Here is a 25,500-nt window from a genome sequence, read left to right on the forward strand (position 1 = left end):
TGTTTCATTATGACAAACTATTTACTTTAAAAAACAACAACAACAACAACTGTGTCCTTTACCCAGTAATTTAAATCTGAAAAGCATCACCTTCCCATTTGTAAGTAAATTCAAATTTTAAGTAAATGAATTAAATAAATATAAAGGGGTATTTGTATATCCAGCCTCTTTGTTTTGAAAAAAACTGAGTATGACACCTGTTGAGTAAAAATGATAAATTCAAAATCAATGCATAGATCCTTTGATAGTTTTCATTTCTTAAGGAAAGAAACTACTTGAACCATTTTGTTCTTAACAGAGTCCTTTCCTTCTCAAGAACTTAAAATGTTTTAAAGGTGTTTTAGACTTGTCCGGAAGGAAGAGACTTTGTCGGTTACTTCCAATTACACAAGAAGATTCAGGTCACTCTCAAATATTTGTAAAAGTAAATAAAGTATCGACACTTGTCATTCACACTAATTAGGTCCTCTCTTGAAACTCTGCTCTATAGTCAGAAGTCTCTGGACAGAAGGACCAATCAACTGCACATAATATAGTACTTTTATGATAGAAATAATGCCATTTTATACAAATTACATTCCTGAAATTTCTATATATTCTTCTGATGGACAGTTAAACTTCCAGCAATTTTAGGTGAAGAAAATAAGAATGGATATGTGCCAAGATTTAGCTATATAGATGTTTGAAAACTGCTTTTGATCTCTTTTTTCTTTAATAAAAATAATCTAAATGTGCAACAGCACAGCAGAGTTAAAGAAATAGTGGAACATATTCCATCAAGAATACTATGCAGTTATTGAAAATGATGTTGCAGAAGAATAATACATTAAGTGGAAACTGTGGGTTATAAATCATCACGCAGCTAAATCCTTGTTAAATAAAGATAGATATAAATATTAACCATGATTCTCTCTATATAGCAGTGTTACAGGTGATTTTTAATTTTCTTCTTTACATGTATCTGCGGGTTCTAAACCTCCTAAAAAACAGGAATTATAAAATAATTATGTATTTATACAATTTAAATATATTTATATAATTATTTTAAAATCCAGAAAAAAATAAACAGTATTTTAGAAATTTTGAAAAAAAATAAGGTATTTCCAACTTCGAATGGGCTGCACAGAGAAGTTAGAAGAAAACATACTTTTACTTTTCTGGAGCAAGGTTAATTCTTGCTCTTGAGCAAGGCTAATTCTTAAGAAGGGAAAATTTCTATAACATAGCTATTTTCAAATAGTTAAGTACAAAAATGTATATTCGAAGTCTAGAAAGTAATTGTGGAATTTTTAAATATTTTCAATTAGTATGTCTCCTCTTTCCCCTTAGAAGACAGAAGTAAAGATCTGAAAACAATGCTTGAGAATCATAAACAATGAGAAAGCTGATAACAAAATTCAGATCTTTTAAGTACTCAATTTGTATCAGGATAGTCAATAAACATTATCTCTTAGGTCTTGTCTCTCCTGCTGTTAGCAATATTCAGCTTCAATACATAAATGAGGCATTTAAAAAAAATCCAAGTGTGTTTCCTTATTACCAAAGTAGTTTTTAAAAATCTAGTGATAATTCCCCTTGCTAGTAACTAAGCAACTTTGGTATTCACATGAAATATGCATTAAGGTACTTAGTAACCTTCTCCAATAAAGCTCTGTAAACACAATTTGAGTTCTCCCTACCAGGTAACATGTTGATGTTAAATGATGATTGAATGAACATTTTTAACAGGAATAACATACTGGACCTCAGCTATTATCTTAAAATACTTTGTACACTTCTATTTTACTTTCTAATGGGGTTTTTAAACCCTGTATAAATAGAACTGTTTTATCCCTTTTAGTTATGGCTGGATTATTAGCAGTAGGTATCACTTCCAAAGGCTAGGCTCTAATGCATTTGTACACTGAATATTTCATGTAATGAAGTTTAATACTTTCAATAAATCTTGCTCAATATAGAGCTATACTTCAAGATTAGTAGCTTTATTACTTCCTAGCAATAAGTCAGATAATACCATACAGGCATACTGAAAAGAGTTATCTTCTTGAAACCCAGATTGATTACCAAATTAAATCATAGGAATGTTTAAAACTGTATACATGCTTTTTAAAAAAATCTGCTAAGAAGAAAGGAATTGGATCTCTAAATTGACTAAATATTTCAACTTTAAATCAAGACAAATTTCAAAAATCAAAATCCACCAAAAGCCATATATTAAAGTTTAGTCACCAAATCTAAATAAATTGGTGCAAAATACTCTGAAATTATTCAATACCACTCTTCTTGCTCTCAGTTTAACTGCCACCATACATTCAGATATACACATTCCACATATTATATTTAATAAAATACAACTTTAAGGGCTAGATGATTTCCCACCCCCATTTCTTTATCACCTTACCCCATTCTGTGCCATCCCCTGAACTCCGTGCTTCTCCAGCTCCTTCACCGTCTTCAGCAGTCACTAAAAAATCAAATTCTTTCAGTGCTTCCTCAGTATCAGGATCATCGGTTAGGTCAGCAGCTAAACCTTCATTACCTATCTGTAAATGGAACATAAGCCAAGAATTACCTTCATGCTAAACTGTAAAGGAGTCCTTTATGTTTTCACACAAGTATCTTTACATTTGCACTCCCATTTTTAGATTACTTAGATACAAAATTTTAGATTTTCCACATAGTTCACCAATCCCAAATTATACCCTAGATAAATGGTTGTCAACAGTGCTGTGTGAACACTGTTATAAAATGTGATGCAAGCAATGTGGTAATAAGAATGGTTAAAATCTTAATCTTCAAGTATGATGATTCTTACAAAGAACTTCTCTAATTACAATAGATTCACAGGTACCAAAAGACCCATGCACTAACTTACATTCTAATATGTTGTGTTGAATTGACCTCATTCACTGAGAACTGCACAGGTAGTCCGTAACGTATAAGGATATGGCATAGTTAATAAGGACATTAATGCAAGTCAACAGCTGTGGTATTTATAGTAGTGCTTCCCAGAACAAAAAAATAGGGAAGGATCAAAATCTCTATTCACCTATGCTCCACATATGAGTGTGTTACACACATGGAATTTGGCAGAAAGGTTGAAAACTGCTTTTATAGACTGGAAGCTTCTGAGAAACACTGGCATTTTCCCCATATTACTGTAAAATCCCAAAGAACCACAACAGAACCCATCCACTTTTTTTTTTAAAAAACATACTTGAAATACTGTACACTACTATGACAATCCACACATGGATCATTTAACCTACTTTTGCTCTTATAGCTAACCCGCATCAACACTAAAATACATAAACCTGTTTCTTAGGTTATGAGTAAAAGCAAATTTTTATTAATCCTTCACAAACAATGAGAGTGTTGACACGTACATTTACAATTCTTAGTTTACTCCCTCACCCAGGGTGGGGGTACCACCCCACTTCAGTTACAATTTATCACTTGTTTACTGTACAGGAAGAGAGAGACTTCAGCAGTGATTCTTAATTGTGACAGGAGTGGAAAGGATGTAACTTTTAAAAAAAGTTTCAAATCACTGGACTAGCCCTATAAAAACAGACCCTTTCTTGCCATTTATAATACAGCAAATAATTTCTACTATGTGTAGGTAATTCAATAAGAACTGACTATATAAAACTTTCAAGTGACATAATAAAAAATGATCAATCACTCCCAATGTAACAAAAGACATCTTGAAATTTTCTATTCCAAATACATGACTACATATATTTTAGCTAATAAGAATAGAAAATTGAATTCTTACTTTGTGTTTATTTATCCGATGTTTGTCTTTTCCTTCTGGGATGCCTTCAATCATGTCATTTTCCTCTTCTTCATCGCTGTCATCAGCATTTTCTAAGAAATTGAATGTCTCAAGAACATCACCAGAAGGCCTGTAAGAGAGGAAAAATGATGAACCAAAATATTCCAATAATTCTAATATTTCTTTCTGTCTCCTATTTTAAAATATTACTTGAAGGTAGTAGAGAGATTCAAACGAAAACTTACTTATAATGTATTATCTAAATATTCTACACAAAAATGTTTGAAAGATCATTTATGTTCTACAGTTAAAATATCAATAAAAGTAGTTAAGTTTCTACAATGAAAATACTTTAAGTACTGCATCGAAATAAAAACCCTATAGTATTAGGCACTCAAATGTGCTATTATTTCTCAAAATAAAGCCATCATGAGCAAGCAACTTAAACTCAGCATTTCTTATAGCTCTACAACCTCTTACAGCTTGGTGCAAATGTTTAAGGACTAAAACTGAACTTTAATTTATCGGGCTGCTCAGATTTAAAGTTATGGTAAATCAGATATAGAACATTCCAATCCATTTTACAGATTTCCTTACCTAGAAAACAGGATTATTAATATACTAAAGAAATACTTTCAGGACTTACCTGGTGGTCCAGCGGTTAAGACTCGGTGGTCCCAATGTAGGGGGCCCGGGTTCAATCCCTGGCCAGGGAACTATTAGATCCCGCATGCCACAACTAACAGCTTGAGTGCCACAAGTAAAAGATTCCACATGCCACAACTAAGACCCGGCGCAGCCAAATAAATAAATAAATAAATACTTAAGGGGGGGGAAAAAACTACTTTAAAAAAAAAAACTTTGAAGTGTTTCAGAACCACTCATATTAAAAGGTAACAGTGATAATCTATTTTTATCTACTTATGAACTCATTTTAAAACTATAATCTGAATTCCTCCTCTATGTACAAAAAAGGTTTTCAAATAGTTGTTTAAATGTCTAAAAACAGAGGCTGCAATAGAACGGTGAAAGCTTCAGCTGAACACAGACTCTCACAATGAAAGTCTCAACTCTTCCACTGACTTAGCTGCCTGAATTTGGCCAAGTCACTTAAACCTTTTGGCCTCGACTTCTTTACCTGTAAACAGGGGGGGTTAAACTAGATGATCTCAAATATCCTTACCAACACGAACAGTACATGGTAACAAAAAGAATAATAGTCTAAAAGTTAGGGTTTTTTCCCTCCCTGATGGGTTCTTAGTCCAAATTAAGGATATAATACAATTCAGACTATTTTTTTTAAAAACATCTTTATTGGAGTATAATTGCTTTACAATGGTGTGTTAGTTTCTGCTTTATAACAAAGTGAATCAGCTATACATATACACATACCCCCATGTCTCCTCCCTTTTGTGTCTCCCTCCCATCCACCCTCCCTATCCCACCCCTCTAGGTGGTCACAAAGCACCGAGCTGATCTCCCTTTGCTATGCAGCTGCTTCCTACTATCTATTTTACATTTGGTAGTGTATATATGTCCATGCCACTCTCTCACTTCATCCCAGACATAGGGTTTTAATAGGTCTATTATACTCTGCCTAATCCAGCACATTGTTCAAGGACCTGTATCAACACTGAATGTAGAAAGAGATGTTTTTTTCAAGCGCAAATTAGTAAGCACAAACAAAAAACTACCACAATAACAAAACACATACTTTTCCGTTCAACATTAGTAATACGTCTTGATATCTGGGGATTAAATGAAAGGCAAAGAAAGTATTTGACAAAATTGGCACATCAATGACAGAAAAATAAAAAATAGAAAATTTAAGACATGAGTTTTGTTTTGAACTTTGATAAATAAAGTATTATTGTTCCTTGGATAGAAGTTCCTGTCTCTAAAGTGAGAACTCACGTTTCAGGTTTTAAAAATTGTATTTGATCACAACAATACATGTACAAGGTTTTAAAAGTCAAACAGCACAATCAATAAAAGAAAGAACTGATGAATCAGACTTCCCCAAATTAAAAGCTTTTGCTCTTTGAAAGACACTATAGAGAATTTTAAAAAAAAGTCTACAGATAGGGACAAAATACTTGCAAGTCACACATTTAATGAAAGACTATATAAAGAACACTTAAATCTCAACAGTAACAAATAAAACAATGAAAAAAATGGGGAAATTATTCATACAGATCCTGTATCAAAAGATATGTGGATGGCATACACAGATGCTCAACATCATTAGTCTTTAGGAAAATGGAAATTAAAGCAACCATGGACTGTGAAGGGTCTGAGACTTCGCCCTACTTACAAGCTACCATGCTGTTTCTCTTGAGATGTTTTCTTTTTAGCATTCATGATGATGGCCTTTGTATGGATTTTTAAAAATTAACTTTATAGTGTAACTGGGAGAAATCCTTTCAATGTGGAAACAAACATCCTTGGAAACACATTCTATAAATATATTCCAGAATTTTTTTTTAATTACTCTTTAAAAAATTTTTTCAACACCAGTTTACCTGTTCTTTCTGAAACTCCTATTCAGATGTTGTCCCTCTTGGACTGATCTTTAGATTTTCTCCTCTTTTCAGTCTTACTTTTTTTCCCCTTTTCTCTTTTCTGGGAGAGTCTTTTATCTCCCAAGTTTTACATGAAAATTATTTAAATCACACTTTCAAATTTCTATTAGCTCTTTTCTGATCTCTTACTGAACCTTATACAATAACATCTTACTGTTTTATAGATGTATTATCTTCTCTCTGTCCTCTCAGAAGAGTAATTATAGTTTTGAAAGTCTTCTGCTCCCTCTTTTCTCTGAGTTCCTTTTTTATGTTTGGTTCCTTTGGTCTCCAATTTTCATATTAAAGTTAAAGTCTTTCCTTAACTGTTAATATTTAACAGTGAGGCACAGAAAAACTAATTGGATATATTGTGTACATGGGTGAGGCTTGTCAAAGTAGCTAGCTTCACTTCTGTATAACAGGGCAGAGTCCTAGCCATTTCACTGGCAGATCCCAACTGTCGGATCATAAGGTCTTCTCTATTAATGTGATCATATTCCTGCCTGAAAGGGATTTAAGACCAGCTGCCAACATACCAGAAGCCAAGTAGAAGGAAACAGGCAATCTCACCGCTCAGCTAGAGATTTTCAGATAATCCTCCTGTTTTCAGTATAGTAGCCCACCCTACAGTTGCTTGTTTTCTTAAGAAATCAGAAATCACTGGAATTCACCAGAAAATATACCACCGTTCTTTGGGATAGGAGAGGGGTGTTCAAGCGGCTACACAGGATAAAAGAGGGGGTTTGAGATTCTAACTGCCTCTTACATAAACTTGAAACTAATTCTCTATTAATAGCCCCCTCTAAACCTGACTCCAGATGTACCTGATACCTCTAACTCCTTAGCTTTTGGAACTTTACTGGCATTTTTGGACTTGAATTGGCTTGTTCCTTTTCTTCTTTCCAGCTTCCAAAATTATTAAGTTCTCCCTATCTGATGGACAGTATATCCTCTCATTCTTTCTATATATTCAATTTTTTGTCCTTATGCGTTAATGTGTCTTAAAATGTCTTTAACTGATATTTTAACAGAGGTTCCAGAAGGCACACAAGTAAATCTGCCTTTAATCCACATGCTTAAGTGGACATCTACATCTATGGAATTTTATAATAACTTTTTTCTTTGCCAACTATTTATTTACTATCTTTTCTCATTCAATAAAAAGCAATCAACAGAATTTTTAAAATTATATATCCAGATGAAGGGAAAACAGAATGAAGCCAAGAGTAAGGTTCGTAAGTAAAAGGGTAAAAAAGAGTCAGTGTGTTTTCTAGAGATAAGGGAAACCCACAAATATGGCAAGATTCCAAACAGTCAGAGTAAAAAGAAAGAGAGCAACTACTGGAGGTTCAAAGGTAAATCAGACCAATCACTAAGAAGCAGCACAGCTTTTCAGTTACAAGACCTATGAGAACTCTCTCCCCCAACGAATCCTTATAAGGTAGAGGCTGTGTGATATGATACACTATACACCCACAACATCCCCCTACAATAAACCAAAGAATAAACCAAGAAAGACAACAGTGACATTGACTCAGCAGAATCTAGTAAATATTACTCTTGATTGGGTCACATTTCAACTGGATAAGCAATATTACATCATAGCTAACACTTATTATGTACCAAGCATTGTTCCAAATGCCTTACATTAATTCATTTCTTCTTCACATCAACCCTATCATTACCATTTTATAAATGAGGAAACCGAGGCACAGGAAGGTAAAGTACCCTGCCCAAAGTCACAGCTAGTAAGCAGCAAAGTCAAGATTCAAACCCAGTCAGTCTGTCTTCAGAGTTCCCATTCTAAACCATTAAGCATACTGTCTCTAATAATATGATCTACAATTTACCATTCTTCTACTGTTGAACATGGAGACTGCTACAAATTTTTTATTGTTATAAATAAGAATACGATAAACATCTTTTTGTTGACACCTCTATCAACATGTTAGGTCATTTTCATATTTCTTAGGAATTTTCAAAGGCCCTGATCATAGCTGAACCATACACGCCTACATTAGTACAGACTCGCAATATACAGCTATTCTCATTAAGAAGGAAATCACCTTGATTAAAAACAATTATTACCTAAATGTCTGTGGACGGATAAATGGATAAAGAAAATGTGGTAAATACATTCAATAATTATTCAGCCATAAAAAAGAAGGAAATTTTGTCATATGCTGTGACACTGATGAACCTTGGGACATTATGCTAAGTGAAATAAGCCAGTCACACAAGGACAAATACTGTATTAATTCCACTTATATAAAGTATTTATATATTATATAAATATATATAAAGTATTTAAAGTAGTCACTCGTAGAAACAGAAAGTCAAATGGTGTTTGCCAGGGGCTGGGGGGAGGAGGAAATAGGGAGTTGCTATTCAATGGGTAAGGCGTTTCAGTCAAGAAGGATGAAAATGTTCTAGAGAAGTGCTCTACAATATTGTGCTTACAGTTAACAACACTGCACCGTACACTTAAAATTTATTAAGATAGATCTCATGTTATGTGTTTTTTACCACAATAGAAAAAAAAAACTATTAAACTCTTAATCTTGCAAAGGGAAGAAGCTTTACAAGGAGAAGATACAGTCTGTTGTGGATTTTTAATTCAGATTCAGGTGTGATATAGTAAACTGTGTTCCTCTAAAGTATTTATAAATCCTAAGAACTACTTAGCCTGGTTAGCTGACAAGTTTAGTTTAAAATAACATAGTAATATCCTTGCTTTTTCTCTAAAGCTATGAAAGCTCTATGATTCCTGAAATCCAGAGTAAAGAAAACAAGCGCTCTGTTAGATGTCAAATTGTTTTTATTAAAGAGACCTTATTTCTCAGAAATAAAACCCCTAAACTAAAGGCTTATGTTAACTTGAAAGTCATCAACATGTTTTAAATAACTGCATGATGTCATAAAATGTATCTAAGGTATGAAACAATGCTAGTTTATAAACTGTACATATTATTAACTTCTTAAGCTCTAACCAAACTAATGAACTCGTTTTGGTTTTTTCCACTCTCTTTTTCTTTTCTTTGTCCTTCCAACCTATGCAATTCAAGGTAATATCTAATGGTAAAAAATGAAAAAAAAGTTCTACCTGCTTGACAGCTTGCATTTATCAAATCTGTACTATAATCAAAAGTGTATCTGGTAGACAGAAAACAAGCGTTAATGAGGATGTAGAGAAATCAGAATTCTTACACATTTCTGGTGTAATGTAAAATAGTCCAGCCACTTTGGAAATGAGTTTGGAAATTCCTCAAAAAGGTAAACACAGTTACTGTATGACATAGCAATTCCACTCCTAGGTATAAACCCAAGAGACTTGAAAACATATGTCCACACCTGCAGACCAATGTTCAAAGTAGCATTATTCATTATTCCAAAATGTGGAACCAATCAACATGCCCATCAATTGGACAAGGAATGGATAAACAAAATGTGGTATATCCATAGAAAAGAATATTATTTGGCAATAAGAAGAAATGAATTACTGACATATGCTATAACATGGATGAATCTTAAAAATATTACACTAAGTAAAAGAAGCTACTCACAAAATAACCATTTACATAAAATATCTAGAATAGGCAAATCTATAGATACAGAAAGTATATTAATGGTTGCCTAGGGTTGGTGAGTGGGAGGAGTATGGGAAAGAATGGGGAGCGGCAGCTAATGAGTACGAGGTTTCTTTATGGAGTAATGAAAATTTTCAAAACTTAGATTGTGGTGACGGCTGAACAACTCTGTGACTATCTTAAAAACTATTAAACTTATATACTTCAAGCGGGTGCACTTTATGGTATGTGAACTCTATCAATAAAGACATTAAAATTTTAAAGTATATCTGGTAGCTTTCTGAGCCCAAACACAATGCAAAGCCTTGTTTCTTTAACACTAGTGTCTAAACAACCATTACTATTCTAATTATATAGTATTATAATTTATTGAAAATATTCTAACAAAAATTTAAAAATCAAGACATTAAAATAACTCTGAACTACATGAAATCACCCTCAAATTTTAATTTGGCACCTATTTCAGAACTACAGTCATTCTCTTGGCATCAAAACTTAAGATAAATAAATCTTAAAAGAAAAATTTATTTATTTATTTGGCTGCACCGGGTCTTAGTTGCGGCACGCGGGATCTTTGTTGCCGCGTGCGAGATCTTCGTTGTGGCATGTGGGATCTAGTTCCTTGACCAGGGATAGAACCTGGGCCCCCTGCATTGGGAGCATGGAGTCTTAACCAATGGACCACCAGGGAAGTCCCAAGATAAATAAATTTAATATATATATATATATATTTTTTTAACATATATTTTTAATAAATTTATTTTATTTTTGGCTGCGTTGGGTCTTCGTTGCTGTGCGCAGGCTTTCTCTAGTTGTGGCGAGCGGGGGCTACTCTTCGTTACGGTGCGCGGGCTTCTCATTGCGGTGGCTTCTCTTATTGCGGAGCATGGGTTCTAGGCATGCGGGCTTCAGTAGTTGTGGCACAGGGGCTCAGTAGTTGTGGCATACGGGCTTAGCTGCTCTGCGGCATGTGGGATCTTCCCAGAGCAAGGCTCGAACCCGGGTCCCCTGCGCTGGGAGGCAGATTCTTAACCACCGTGCCACCAGGGAAGCCCCAAGATAAATAAATTTAAAAAGCACCTAAATAAAAAGTTTCTTTGTCCATGGTACCATTTGTGGGGCGGGGGGGAATCTTTAAATCTGAACTCTACATGCTTCAATAACTGTTAACAGCAATAACAAAAAGCTAAAGAAATTCACAATACCTGTTATATAAACAATGTTAACCTGTAAGTATAGGTCATACCTTTTGATTTCTTGTCCTTTTTGCTTAGGAGATTCACCTCCATTCAGCATCTGTTCTAAATTCTTTGTCTCTACTGATCCATTTGGTTCTGAATTAGATAGCCCAAGTAATGATCTTACCCGCTGAGACCGTACATCTAATATTGTATCTGTGTAACCTACTTCCTGAAGATATCTGTAAGAGAAAATTAAAAATATTAAATCCCACATATTGTTAATACACGCAAACTTGTTAAATCAAAATCACATCAAAGAATTTTACAAAAATCCATAATCCTATAAAATTTACTCTTCCTTTGCCTCAGTAACTTTCTTCTCTCTAGACTAGTTCCAGTTCTTAAAAAAAAAAAAAAAAAAAAGGCCCATTACAAACCATAGTTTAATTAAAACAGCATATAGATGGCTAACACTAATTAAGGGCCAATTATCCTGAAGCCTAAAAAGACCTAGAGCGTTAAAAAAAACTTTTAGGAGTTGATGATATATATTACTTAAAAAAAAAAAAAATTCCAGAAAGTGGTAAAGGATGAACAGAACTAAACCTCAGAACAATGACATGCTACGTTTAAACCCTGGCTCTTAGCCAGAGGTTGATGGATAGATTAGTTCTCCTTCTAGGATCTAAGGTCTTATAGCAGTCCTATAGTCCTGGGGTTTTCAAACTTTCCTTGTTATCTAAACCAGGGTACCTAACCGAGGATCTAGGATGAAGACTGAAAAAGAAGAAAGGGACTGAATCATGACGTAAGTATAGATAATGGGTCATGAACGGCTTTGTGTGACAAATTTAAAAATTTCTTCCTAAAGTATCTGACAGGCTAAGATGTTAAAAAGAAGCCTTTTTTGTTTCTTTTTATATGCTGCTGACAAAATAACAAAGGATTTTTAAGTGAAAGCTAAAGACAGGGAGACTGGTTAGGACACTAACACAGCAAGAATTAAAACCAGAGAAGAGGAGAAATGTGAGAAAAATAAAATATCTTAGCGACTTGGTGCACAAGTAAATATGGCAGTAGAATAAAAGAAGATATAAGAATTTTGGAAATTTTTCAGGTTTCTAGCTGGGATGGTTGCATGGTGGTTCTACTGAATAAAATGAAGAATAAAGGGTCAAAATATGGTTTAGAGGGTACCTATCAAATAATCAAGTAGTATCTATGAAAGTGATAACATTTATTAGGCACAGTGGTAAGAAGGTCAAAAGCTCACAAGGGACTGGACTGGGTGTACAGATTTGGGAGTCATTAGTGTTTGGAGATATCTGAAGCCAAGGATTTAAATGAAGTTACCCAGAGAAAAAGCATAAGTAGAAACAAAACCTGGGGACACAAATATCTAAAGGGCTGGAAAAATAAGAAACTCAAAGGAAAATTAAAAGAAAGAACTTGAGAAATGAGGGTAAAAAAAGCAGAGAGTAGTTTCATGAAAGTAAGAAAAACAGAGTTTCAAAAAGAAATGAAGAGTTAATGTCAAATATTTCCAAAAGATCAATATGAACAAAAAGGGTCTCATAAATATGTTTGTGATAGAAGCTTCAGGGGAATATCAAAATGGAAAACTAGACAGTTGAGAAATGAATAAGGAAGACTATGGAGATAAACTACTGTTACAGAAAGATGAGAAGAGACACAATATAAAGCCAGGCAATGGGATTAGGCATTTATGAGAGAAATACTGTGCAACTGATTTCTCTATAGCCGTCATACTCTTCTAAAAAACGCGTTCCTCTTTTGAGGAAAAAACTCCCACCACGCTCTAGCCATGTGGTCTAAAAGAACTGTCAAGATCTTAAACAACCCAGGTAAAAATAACTGACTCGTGGGCAGTTATTTGATCAAGTCAAGACAAATCCAATCCTCAGAAATTATTCTGACTAAAATAAGGGATCCTGGGCTTCCCTGGTGGCGCAGTGGTTGAGAATCTACCTGCCAATGCAGGAGACACGGGTTCGAGCCCTGGTCTGGGAAGATCCCACATGCCACAGGGCAAATGGGCCCGTGAGCCACAATTACTGAGCCTGCGCGTCTGGAGCCTGTGCTCCGCAACAAGAGAGGCCGCGCTAGAGAGGCCCGCGCACCGTGATGAAGAGTGGCCCCCGCTTGCCACAACTAGAGAAAGCTCTCACACAGAAACGAAGATCCAACACAGCCATTAATAAATAAATAAAGCACACCTAGTATAGTGTAATTTTAAAAAAAAAAATTGATTTTAAAATAAGGGATCCCCTGCCATCTGGAGAAAAGTGGTTTTCAGTAGAAAAGAATAAAACTGATACACAGAGGAGCAGAACACCAGAGAATAAGAACATATCCTGGATGTTTCCAGTTCCTGAGAAATCTTCAGTGATACACTAGCTCTTAAGTTTCCAACACTCAGTTAATCAGCACTTCCCTCAACTCTGCTAGCTATCCCAGCATCCTTCCAGACAATAATCTGTTTTTGAAATTTGTTTGAGTTTTAGTCACTAACTGTCCAGATTGATAAATACTTCTTTGAATGGAACATTAGAAACTGAGATGATGAATACGAGGTTTAAATACATTTTCAGAAAGGAAAGCAAAAAGTGAAGACAGTTCTCGCCTGATAGCCTTCATGCTTTCAGTGAAGTAGAGCTTGAGGTGCTCTAATGAGAGTAAGGGAGAATGGGCTGAGATGTGGTAAAAGTTCAGAATATCCACTGAGGGCAATGGGAGCAGGAGATGACCAGGGATATGGAAAAAGGCTCTATGCAATGTTTGGACAGGAAACCATGAATGTGTAATGGCATTCACACAATTCTGTGATTTTTCTCTAAGAATTAATTAGAAACAGAAGCAATAGACAGTAAGACTGATTAGGGCTGGGATACTGCAGGTAGGTATAGTAAAATGACTGGTGAGGGGGGTAAGGAGTGGGCAGCAGGAAAGTTAAGGGTACCAGCAAAAGGGTAAAGGATCATGGGGTCTAAGCGGGAGCTAGGGAAACAACAAAAAGAAACAACAAAAAAACCCCACTGCCAAAAAAAAAAAAAAAATTTAAACCAACAATAGGTAAAGGAGGTAAGGAAAATGAAATAGTCAAGGATCTAAAGATCAAAGTAAGGTCAGAGGACAAATAACACGGGAACTGGAGTAAGAGAAGTGGAATATGAGACTGTCAGATCACGGAATATTCCAGAGGTAGGGCAGTTCTAGGTTATAACAAGATCAAGGGTCTGACCACACTTCACTGGGTTACTGAAGTGATGGTAAAGATGTCTAGAGTTGAGAAAGTTGAATTACCTACGATTTCAGTAGTACGTGAGTACCAAAGTTTTCAAAATACAAGGGAAAAGAACAAATAGATAAGACAATAATATTTGCCACATATAAGTACTTCTAATATGGCAAAGAATTCAAACATCAAAAAGGTTCCTCAAAAAAAAAGCTTCCTCAAAAATTCAAGTAGAAGCAGGATTTAGCAAGCCACTTCTGAAAAGTTTCTGATAACCAGTTAAATTCCTTCTCTAAGCCAGTCACAATCTCACTTAAAACCAAATATGTAAATTTTCCAGTGATGGAAATGAGAATGTCTATAAGTATGAACTCCCTATTGTTTTTGTTCTGGCCTTCAAGACATCCAGTCTTTATGACATCCTACTCCACAAATAAGAAAACAACATCATTCTGAGAAATGTTTAGAGAAACATTCAGAGGAAACAAAACTTTAAAAAGATCCAAGCATCTAACAAAACAAAAAAAAAGCAATATGAAAACTATACACATTGTCCCATTATCATTAAATAATTTTCACTTTCAAAGTGACTGAATAGAAGCACTTTCATACCTAGAACCTTAAAGAAAGGTGAAAATGAACCATTACTCACTGTCTTAACAGCTGTCTGCCCTGCTTCCACGTTAACTGGCTATTCTGAGGTGCTGTGGGAGCCTCCATGTCTTTGGTTTCTTCTAAAAATTAACAGTAACAACAACAACAACAACAAAAACAAGACAAGTTTCATACACATTATTTCAACTCCTGATAATACTGCCAAAGTTCTCTTAGGGATAAAGTCCCACAAGAATATACCAAAATATTTTATAAAGGATAGAAGAAAATTAACTTTTATTGAGTGTTTACTGTGGGTCACTCATTTTAAGTGTGTTTATCCTGACAGCCCAAACACTTAGGCACCACCCTCCTTGTTTTAAAATTGGGAAAACCCAAGTGTACGTTAACTATTATTACAAGTGATTTAAAAATCAAAAGCCCAGGCTTTGAAATGAAATTTTATTAAAATCAAGTTTTTAAACTACCAGAATTCTACTGAGTTGAATGCTTTTGAAATTAAAAAGTGATATTTACTATTTATATAAACTTTTCAAAATCAACATTGTTTAGAAATTAGATATATATTTGTAAAACTAGTGAATAACTTAAGAGTCTGTGTCAGTAGACTCTCAGTCTACATACAAGACTCTATACAGTCAATTTCATTTTTAGAACTAAAAGTTAGACCAGAAAACAGTTTTTACTATATGTAAAAAGTCATATTTTATTCTCCGGTAACAAAGTATATGCATTAAAAAAGAGTTTAATAAACAGTATAACTTCAGATGAGTTAAGCTCTCAACAAGTATATCCACAGTGATATTTAAAACTATTCATTGGCACTAATGATACAGAAATATTTTCCTATAATTTCCCATTATAAAAATTATGATAAAGCAAAGAATATAGGGCCATAGAAGATAAGCCCTCACATTGAATGTTGAGAACTCTTACCATGGCTTACAGTCATTAGGCTCCTAGACTCCTCAGAGTCACATGAACAAACAGTTATTGGTAGCAATTCAAATATTCTCTGTAGGCATTACTTCTCTAACCTTAACAATCCGTTATTAATATCTTCTCATTCTTCCCCTGCACGTAGAAACATCTATAATTTCCAGAAATAATTATCTCATTCTAATAGCCCCCATTTTTTATTTATAACTTTTCCTATTTATAGCATTTTGCTTATTTTTAAATCACATATAACACATAATTAACCCACCAAAAAAATACATTTAAAAAAAAGAAGAAATACAAATTGCCCAAAATCCTATCACCAACAGTGTTAGTACTTGAGATTTTATCATTCCATATTTTCCATCTGAAAATAACATACATCAGCTTCTCCCCTCCTTAAAAAAAAAAAAAAAAAAAGGCCAAAGTGTGTGTACCGCACTACAAGCTGCTTTCAATACTTAATGTATCTTGAACATTCTATGACAATAAATATAGATTAACATCATATAAAATAATTATATAATCTACAGAAAGTATATACCTATTTAATTTAACCAGTTCCCTAATGTTGAAATTTGTTTCCATTTTTCACTATTATAAATAATGTTGCTAAGGATATTCTTGAAGTACATCCTAAGCATACAGCTCAATGAATTTTTTAACGCACCCATGTAACCAGTACCTAGATGAAGAAATAAAATGTCATCAGCACCCCCAAAAACTTTCATCATGCCCTTTCCCAAGTCTAACTAGATACTCCTAAAAGGATATTAACACTACCCTGATTTCTAAACACTAGGTTAATTTTTGAATTTGATATATATGAAATCATTTCTATCAATTTTCAATTTTATGTGATCCACATAAAATTTAGTTATAGTTTATTCACTTTTAGTTATAGCTTAGTCTAGTTATAGTTTATTCACTTTTCTTGCTAAACAGCATTTCCTTACACTAAAATATCACAATATATTTATCTATTCTATTGGTGAAGAACATGTGAATTGTTTCCAGTTTTTTGCTATTAAAAGTAATGATACTATGAACATTCTTATACAAGCCTTGTGATGAACATTTTAAGGAGTGGAATTACTGGGCCACGCGGCATGCTATGTTCCCTTTAGCAATACAGTTATCCCCCGCTTTTCGAAAGCTCTCTTTAGGCCACCTCGCTTTTATGAAAGACCTACATTTAGTACCTGTTTTCGCTAGCCTAACTGAAAAAATTCAGAGAGAATTTTCACTCTTTATGATAAAAGGTGAAAAGAAAAAATAGCCTTCAGCATTTGTTTTGCAGTGAACCGTTACAGTGGCAGCACGCACCCCCAAGCAGCGAGAGAGGCACCACCAAGCTCCGTAATAAGCCCATAGCTTTGAACTGTGTCTATTATCATCTGTGCTTTATCTTGATTTATCTTGTGCATCATTAGCAAGATGTGTCCAAAGGTAAACTGCATCTTTGTTTTATGTCATTTTGGCTTATGAACAGGAATGCTCTACTTTGGGATAGTGGGGGAAACTTGTACTGACAAATCACTTTCAGAGCAGTTTTATCAATTTAGAATTCCAACACCAGAAGGTGTGCAAATCCTGGTTGATCCACATCCTCAGCAACACACGACTTTTTCTCTTTTGCATTTTCACATTGTGGTAGGTGTCTAATTGTACTGTGCTGTGGTTTTAAGTTGTATTTCCTCAAATAAGTTGTATAAACTAATACATTTGAGCATCGTTTCGTATGTTTATTGGCCATTTGGATATCCTCTTTTATTGGTGGCTTTTCACGTCTTTTACCCATATGTCTACTGTTGTAGATTTTTTCCCCTAAATGTAGGGAAATAGGAGCTGTTTACAGATTTGGATACACCCCCTTTTATAGAGTTAAGTTTAGGATATATGTACTATTACTAGGACAAGGGTATAAAAACATACGTACCTTGTACTTCTTTCCTAACAGTATTTCGTATGTTTTTTTTACATTTTGATTTATTTTAAGTATATAAAAGGCAACACTGGTTCATTTAATGTTTATTTCTGTCTATACTTTGATGTAAATAATTTTATCCCATTGTTTTCATGGTGTATTTTTGCCCATTCCTTTGTTTGTTTTCCACTAAACATCCTGAGTAGTTTTTCTACATCAGTAAAAATAATCTACTTTATTATTATTGTTTCCTATAAATAAAATACTTGGTTGTTATTTTATTCTTCAATTTAAGGAAGTTTTAATAGTTAAGTTTATATAGATAAAAACAGACTTGTTTTTATCTCATTTCAGCTGTGGGCAGGAGAGATTACGCGCTAATGATTTTCCTTTATACCAACTTGTACCAAGACCAGTTAGCCAATTCCGACTCTAGTTCCAGGAACAGTGGGGCTGTTCCTCACATTTATACAGAGCAAGTTAGGGGGACAGCCCTCAAGTTATAGAAAGTGGGGAATTCCCTGGTGGCCCAGTGGTTACGACTCAGCGCTTTCACTGACGTAGCCCGGGTTCAATACCTGGTCTGGGAACTAAGATACTGCAAGCCATGCGGAGCGGCCAAAAAAAAAAAAAAAAAAGCGATTGATTATTTTCTGAATATTCTAGCCATATTAGAAAAAAAATGAGTTAAAGAAAAGCTATGAAGCCATCAGGTTTTCTCTATGGTGAAACCACTGTACTCCCTCTAACTATAATGGGACTGCTGCAGTAAACATGACCCAAAATATACAGGCCTTCCATCTTTTTATCATTTATTGTAGCTTTTCCAAGGAGGAGACCATAATATTGTCCCCTGGCATCTGAGTCTTCGTAACCACTTAAAAGCTAGATCAAAGGAAACCTATGTCACTCCTATCTTGGTCTCTTAATTTGATATATGACAACTAGGAAGATATGGTTGTGGTGCTAAAATTGGTAAGTGGAGAAGACCTAAGAATAAATCAACTGCAGGTTGTACATATAGGATGTTTCTGCCAAGTTTTAAGTACTTGATATTAAACCAAAACCAATTAGCTAAATTTTAAAAATTTACTGTAACATTTAACTTAAAAAAAAATATCCCTATTTGTTTTATTTTCCCTACCATGTATGCTTTGACTTTATTAGGAATGGAAACAACTATACAAGGAGAAGAAAAACTGTATATCCAAATAAAGACACATTTTTTTCCTTATCTTAGTAACCAGCAGCCAAGAACAGTATAGAATTCAATTTGCCTGCACCATCAAACTGTGTATATAAGTGGGTTCTACATATACCTCAGAAATAGAAAATTGCAGTAATATTCCCAAATATTATATAAATCAAAATATTCTTTCCTTATTAAACTTTTAGACTACTCAAATGGTAATCATATGGAACCCTAAAATTAACACTAAACTGTTATAGCCCTTTTCTATATCCAGCCCTCTCTTCCTGCATAATTGTTCATCAGATACTACTCTCACACTCACTATTTTAGTAAAGAGCAAGGCCAACTGGAGATAATGTTTTCCTTCTCTTATCCTTATCTGGCTGCCTCTGTAGTTTCCAAATTCAAATTTGCAATTTCTTTAGGACTAAACTGAGTTAATCACAGCTTCTCTAGAAAAAAATAACTTTTTAATAATACAAAATTAAGTTTATATAGACTTGGATAAGAATTGCCTACAGGTGGTACAAAGAGTTACTCATTACCTTCCACTTCTAATTACGACCAAAAATACACCCAGTTTTACATAGGTTTCAAAACAAGAAAAATAAGACAACCTCGGGATTATGTAGATGAAACTACTGATACTTACTTTTATTCATTTATTATTTTCCCCCAAATTCTAGACAGTATTACAATAGGCAACCATCTAACTAACTGATGCTATCAAAGCAAAATGGGGGTATAAAGAGAACATGTTTGTTACATAAAAATGAGCTTAAACCAGTTTTTCTTGCATGGGGTGTGTGTGGGTGTGGGGCGGGGAGATTAACAGAAGAATCAAGTTTACCTGATTCAAAGGTTGGCATTTTCAAATCACCTTGGTTCAGTTCTGTGCCGTATTTTAATTTGTGATATTTTGCCCTGAAAATTTAATAATAAATTGTTGAAAGAAAAACAATTTTTGTTTCCTTTTCTACATAGGTAAGTAACTAACTACTGGTATATATTTCTCCAATGACAAATAAAGCATAATATGAATGTCTGTTTCTTTAAACTTTACTTGCAAAAGAAGTTGGGAGAATAAAAATATACTGGATGTAAAAGAAAAAAAATAAGATAAATTACCCAACTAAAATATACACCCAAGCAAAGATAAATTTTTCCTAATCTGTAAAAAAGAAAAAACTTGGACTCTATAATAAAAGATATTATTTCAATTTAAAGATTTGAATCTCTTTTTTTTCTTTCCCCATATAAGAATCAAATCAAAATATCATCCTGTATTTTGGGCAAACCTTTGTATCTTTCAAAAGGCTTTAAATACACTGTATAATAATACATAAAGAGAATAATATTGTTCTAGCTTATTTTATTCATATAAGAAAATGAGGGACACATACCTTTCTTGTTTCAATGCATATTCTAACATCTTTATTCTTCTTACTAAATCCTTCTTCAAGTTTTCTTGACCTTTTCTTTCTCCTTGCAAAAATGCTATCCGGGCCTAAAAATACAAAAAGTTCATTTATTTTCATTTTTTTCTTAACTATACATAGGAAATTGAAAAAAGGAAAACAGTAAGTGTAAAATTCTGCACTTTTATTCATGACAGCAAGATTTAAAATTCATAGAAGCAGTTGATCAAACTTTCTTTGTTAGATAATACAATCACTTTAAAATAAAGATAACTATAAATTAGCTATTTGCTTATAATCCTTTTGGTCTCTAATATTAAGTTTTACATACTTTTGAAAGGAAATTTTATATGTAAAAATTGCACCTAATTCCTAACAAACAAGTCACAAAGAACTAAAAAATATTATATTCACAAGTAGATAAATATTTTTCCTCAAATTAGATATTGCTTGTTTAAAAAACAGTAATACTACCTCAAAAGCATTTGTCATGAAATACTTAACAACTTATAATCTTTTCCCTTCTACCCACCACACTCCAAATTGTTTTATCTCTTGAAACAATTATCCACAGTATTGCAAACAGTTTAAGTTAAACCACTTTATGTTCAATGACCTCATTACTTTCTGTTGTCATTTTCTACAGTGAGAGAATTTTTTTTCCTTTTAATTGCCTTATTTTCTCAGAGAGACAATTCTCCATCTTTTTCTGGCCCTTCCCAGCATGTCAGCCTCCTTTATACACCCCACACTAAAGAGTAATGTTTAAGGAAGCTGGCATCTACATGGGGATATTTGCTGTTATGAACATATTTACAATAAAATTAACTTTCATGCTCTTGCCGAGATGACCAATAGGTGTATTTGCCCATTAAGAGAAAGTAAGCTACTTTGTAAGCTAAATTATGGTTAATTTTTAAAATTTTAAAAAAATTTCAGTGAACATGGAATCAGAACAAATGAATTCATCTGAATAATTTAACACATTAAGTTCGGAAAAATTAAATGAAATCATTCACAACTCCACAAGACCTGAGAAATTATACACAGCTATATAACACTTAGTCTACAAATTTCAAAACAAAAATAAAGACCTAGGAGCAATGGTAAAGATTCAGAACCTAATAATAGTCTAGACCCTAAAGAGAAAAGTAGCACTTCTGACTCTCTTAAGCTATGGAGCAAAGGTAGAATATATCAGTTTCATTACACAGCTTCAAGAAATTCTGATTGAGGGTTTTCTCCTGTATTGGCTTTAAAAAAAAACAAACATGAATCACATACTGTAGAACCCTTATGTGATTCTAATTTCCAGATCTCATAAGTATTTTACAATTAGCAACAGAAAAAAATGAAAGAAGCTCATTTTATTTTGCTTCTTAAGAAGTAGTGGACTTCCCTGGTGGTCCAGTGGTTAAGACTCTGCGCTCCCAATGCAGGGGGCCCAGGTTCCATCCCTGGTCAGGGAACTAGATCCCGCATGCATGCCACAAGTGAAAAAAAAAAAAAGATCCCACATGCCGCAACTAAAAAGACCTGCGTGCCGCAACTAAAAAGATCTTGCATGCCACAGCGAGATCTTGTACGCAACAACGAAGATCCCACATGCCGCAACTAAGACCCAGCACAGCCAAATAAATAAATAATTAATTTTAAAAAAAGTAGTAGTAGTAGTAATTGGTGATTTTCTGGTTGAGAAAGGCACTGCAAACTAAGTGCAAGTCATACTGTCCTCTAAGGGATTAAAAAAAAAAAAAAAAGACTACAATCCTTCCTATTAGAATCTTATACTGTTGTGAGAATTCATTTTCACTTCTTTCTTTGGCATTTTGGTATTAAAAGTCATCCATACCTAGAGAATCCAGTAAATTAAACAAAGAAGCACAAATCCTGTAAAATAGCAAGAACCCCAAAGCAACTTCTGAACAGGAGCTGAAGGGAGATAACTCACAAAGACACAAGACAAGGACATGGTAAGAATTCATTAAAATGAAACCTTAAAAGGACAGTCTAACATAAAATACTGGAGAGGGGAGTAAAAAGCAGGTAACAACAGAAAAGTCATGACTACTGGAACTGACCTTATAACCTGTACAGACTAAAAAGGTAAAGATTATGTCTGAGAGTGATAATAAGGACCAATTAAATAACAGATTTGGCATTTAGTAAAGGCTCATGGACAGTGGACTTTTCGATTGCTTTTACACCTCACAATGCACCATTAACAGCATCATCTTTGCAAATAAACACTTTAAAAAGTAACTGCAAAAACCATATTTACAAAGACACTAACAATAAAGAAAAGGATGGATAAATTCACTATAATTAAAAAGCTTCTCTTCAAGATAAAGTGGGGGGCATGTTAGAGAAGATGGCGGAAGAGTAAGACGCGGAGATCACCTTCCTTCCCACAGATACAGTAGAAATACATCTACACGTGGAACTGCTCCTACAGAACACCCACTGAACGCTGGCAGAAAACGTCAGACCTCCCAAAAGGCAAGAAACTCCCCACGTACTTGGGTAGGGCAAAAGAAAAAAGAAATTAACAGAGACAAAAGAATAGGGACGGGACCTGCACCAGTGGGAGGGAGCCGTGAAGGAGGAAAGGTTTCCACGCACTAGGAAGCCCCTTCGCGGGCGGAGACTGTGGGTGGCAGAGGGGGGAAGCTTTGGAGCCACGGAGAAGAGCACAGCCACAGGGGTGCAGAGGGCAAAGCGGAGAGACTCCCGCACAGAGGCTCGGCGCTCAGCAGCACTCACCAGCCTGAGAGGCTTGTGTGCTCCCCCGCCGGGGCGGGCGGGGCTGGGAGCTGAGGCTCGGGCTTCGGGTCAGGGCTTCGGGTCAGATCGCAGGGAGAGGACTGGGGTTGGCAGCGTGAACACAGCCTGAAGGAGTTAGCGCACCACAGCTAGCCGGGAGGGAGTCTGGGAAAAAGTCTGGAGCTGCCGAAGAGGCAAGAGACTTTTTCTTCCCTCTTTGTTTCCTGGTGCGCGAGGAGAGGGGATTCAGAGTGCCGCCTAAACGAGCTCGAGACGGGTGCGAGCCACGGCTATCAGTGCGGATCCCACAGCAACAGGGGCGCAGAGGAAAAAACGGAGAGATTCCCGCACAGAGGCTTGGCGCTGAGCAGCACTCAGCAGCCCGAGAGGCTTGTCTGCTCACCCGCTGGGGCGGGCGGGGCTGGGAGCTGAGGCTCGGGCTTCTGGGCTTCCGTTGGATCGCAGGGAGAGGACTGGGGTTGGCAGCGTGAACACAGCCTGAAGGGGTTAGCGCACCACAGCTGGCTGGGAGGGAGACCGGGAAAAAGTCTGCAGCTGCCGAAGAGGCAAGAGACTTTTTCTTGCCTCCTTGTTTCGCGGCGCGCAAGGAGAGGGGATTCAGAGCGCCGCCTAAACGAACTCCAGAGACGGGCGCGAGCCGCGGCGATCAGCGCGGACCCCAGAGACGGGTGTGAGACGCTAAGGCTGCTGCTGCCGCCGCCAGAAAGCCTGTGTGCGAGCACAGGTCACTCTCCACACCGCCCCTCCCGGGAGCCGGTGCAGCCCGCCACTGCCACGGTCCCGTGATCCGGGGACAACTTCCCCAGGAGAACGCACGGCGCACCTCAGGCGGGTGCAACGTCATGCTGGCCTCTGTCACCGCAGGCTCGCCCCGCCTCCTCTGTACCCCTCCCTCCCCCCCCGGCCTGAGTGAGCCAGAGCCCCCGAAGCAGCTGCTCCTTTAACCCCGTTCTGTCTGGGCGGGGAACAGACGCCCTCAGGCGACCTACACGCAGAGGCGGGTCCAAATCCAAAGCTGAACACCGGGAGCTGTGCGAACAAAGAAGAGAAAGGGAAATCTCTCCCAGCAGCCTCAGAAGCAGCGGATTAAAACTCCACAAACAACTTGATATGCCTGCATCTGTTGAATACCTGAATAGACAACGAATCATCCCAAATTCAGGAGGTGGACTTTGGGAGCAGGATATATTAATTTTTTCCCCTTTTCCTTTTTTTGTGAGTGTGTATATATATATGCTTCTGGGTGAGATTTTGTCTGTATAGCTTTGCTTTATAATAGCTTTATTTTACTTCACCATATTATATCCTCTTTCTTTCTTTCTATTTTTTCTCCCTTTTACTCTGAGCCGTGTGGATGAAAGGCTCTCGGTGCTACAGCCAGGCATCAGGGCCGTGCCTCTGAGGTGGGAGAGCCAACTTCAGGACACTGGTCCACAAGAGACCTCCCAGCTCCACGTAATACCAAACGGCAAAAATCTCTCAGAGATCTCCATCTCAACATCAAGACCCAGCTTCACTCAACGACCAGCAAGCTACAGTGCTGGACACCCTATGCCAAACAACTAGCAAGACAGGAACACAGCCCCATCCATTAGCAGAGAGGCTGCCTAAAATCATAATAAGGTCACAGACACCCCAAAACACACCACCAGACGTGGACGTGCCCACCAGAAAGACAAGATCCAGCCTCATCCACCAGAACTCAGGCACTAGTTCCCTCCACCAGGAAGCCTACACAACCCACTGAACCAACCTTAGCCACTGGGGACAGATACCAAAAACAACGGGAACTACGAACCTGCAGCCTGTGAAAAGGAGACCCCAAACACAGTAAGATAAGCAAAATGAGACGACAGAAAAACACACAGCAGATGAAGGAGCAGGGTCAAAACACACCAGACCTAACAAATGAAGAGGAAATAGGTAGTCTACCTGAAAAAGAATTCAGAATAATGATAGTAAGGATGATCCAAAATCTTGGAAATAGAATAGACAAAATGCAACAAACATTTAACAAGGATGTAGAAGAACTAAAGAGGAACCAAGCAATGATGAAAAACACAATAAATGAAATTAAAAATACTCTAGATGGGATCAATAGCAGAATAACTGAGGCAGAAGAACAGATAAGTGACCTGGAAGATAAAATGATGGAAATAACTACTGCAGAGCAGGATAAAGAAAAAAGAATGAAAAGAACTGAGGACAGTCTCAGAGACCTCTGGGACACCATTAAACGCACCAACATTCGAATTATAG

General features: G+C 36.0%; 1 protein-coding gene across 6 annotated transcripts in view; it reads right to left on the bottom strand.

The window, feature by feature from the left end:
- STRN3 (striatin 3) overlaps positions 1 to 25,500 on the bottom strand; it is a 123,069-nt gene that overhangs the window by 34,319 nt on the left and 63,250 nt on the right. For 4 of the 6 annotated variants that reach the window (XM_036842431.1, XM_036842433.1, XM_036842434.1 and 1 more), the window contains exons 2-7: positions 20,443 to 20,546; positions 19,890 to 19,963; positions 15,019 to 15,100; positions 11,176 to 11,349; positions 3,779 to 3,908; positions 2,402 to 2,543 (exon numbers count right to left, since the gene is read on the bottom strand). In XM_036842431.1, the coding sequence (XP_036698326.1) occupies positions 2,402 to 2,543; positions 3,779 to 3,908; positions 11,176 to 11,349; positions 15,019 to 15,100; positions 19,890 to 19,963; positions 20,443 to 20,546 (706 nt within the window). Of the gene's footprint in view, positions 1 to 2,401; positions 2,544 to 3,778; positions 3,909 to 11,175; positions 11,350 to 15,018; positions 15,101 to 19,889; positions 19,964 to 20,442; positions 20,549 to 25,500 lie in introns of those variants that run through there. The other 2 variants (XM_036842432.1, XM_036842436.1) reach the window with 2 other exon arrangements.

This window comes from Balaenoptera musculus, chromosome 2, assembly GCF_009873245.2.
Source record: "Balaenoptera musculus isolate JJ_BM4_2016_0621 chromosome 2, mBalMus1.pri.v3, whole genome shotgun sequence".
Taxonomy (NCBI): domain Eukaryota; kingdom Metazoa; phylum Chordata; class Mammalia; order Artiodactyla; family Balaenopteridae; genus Balaenoptera; species Balaenoptera musculus.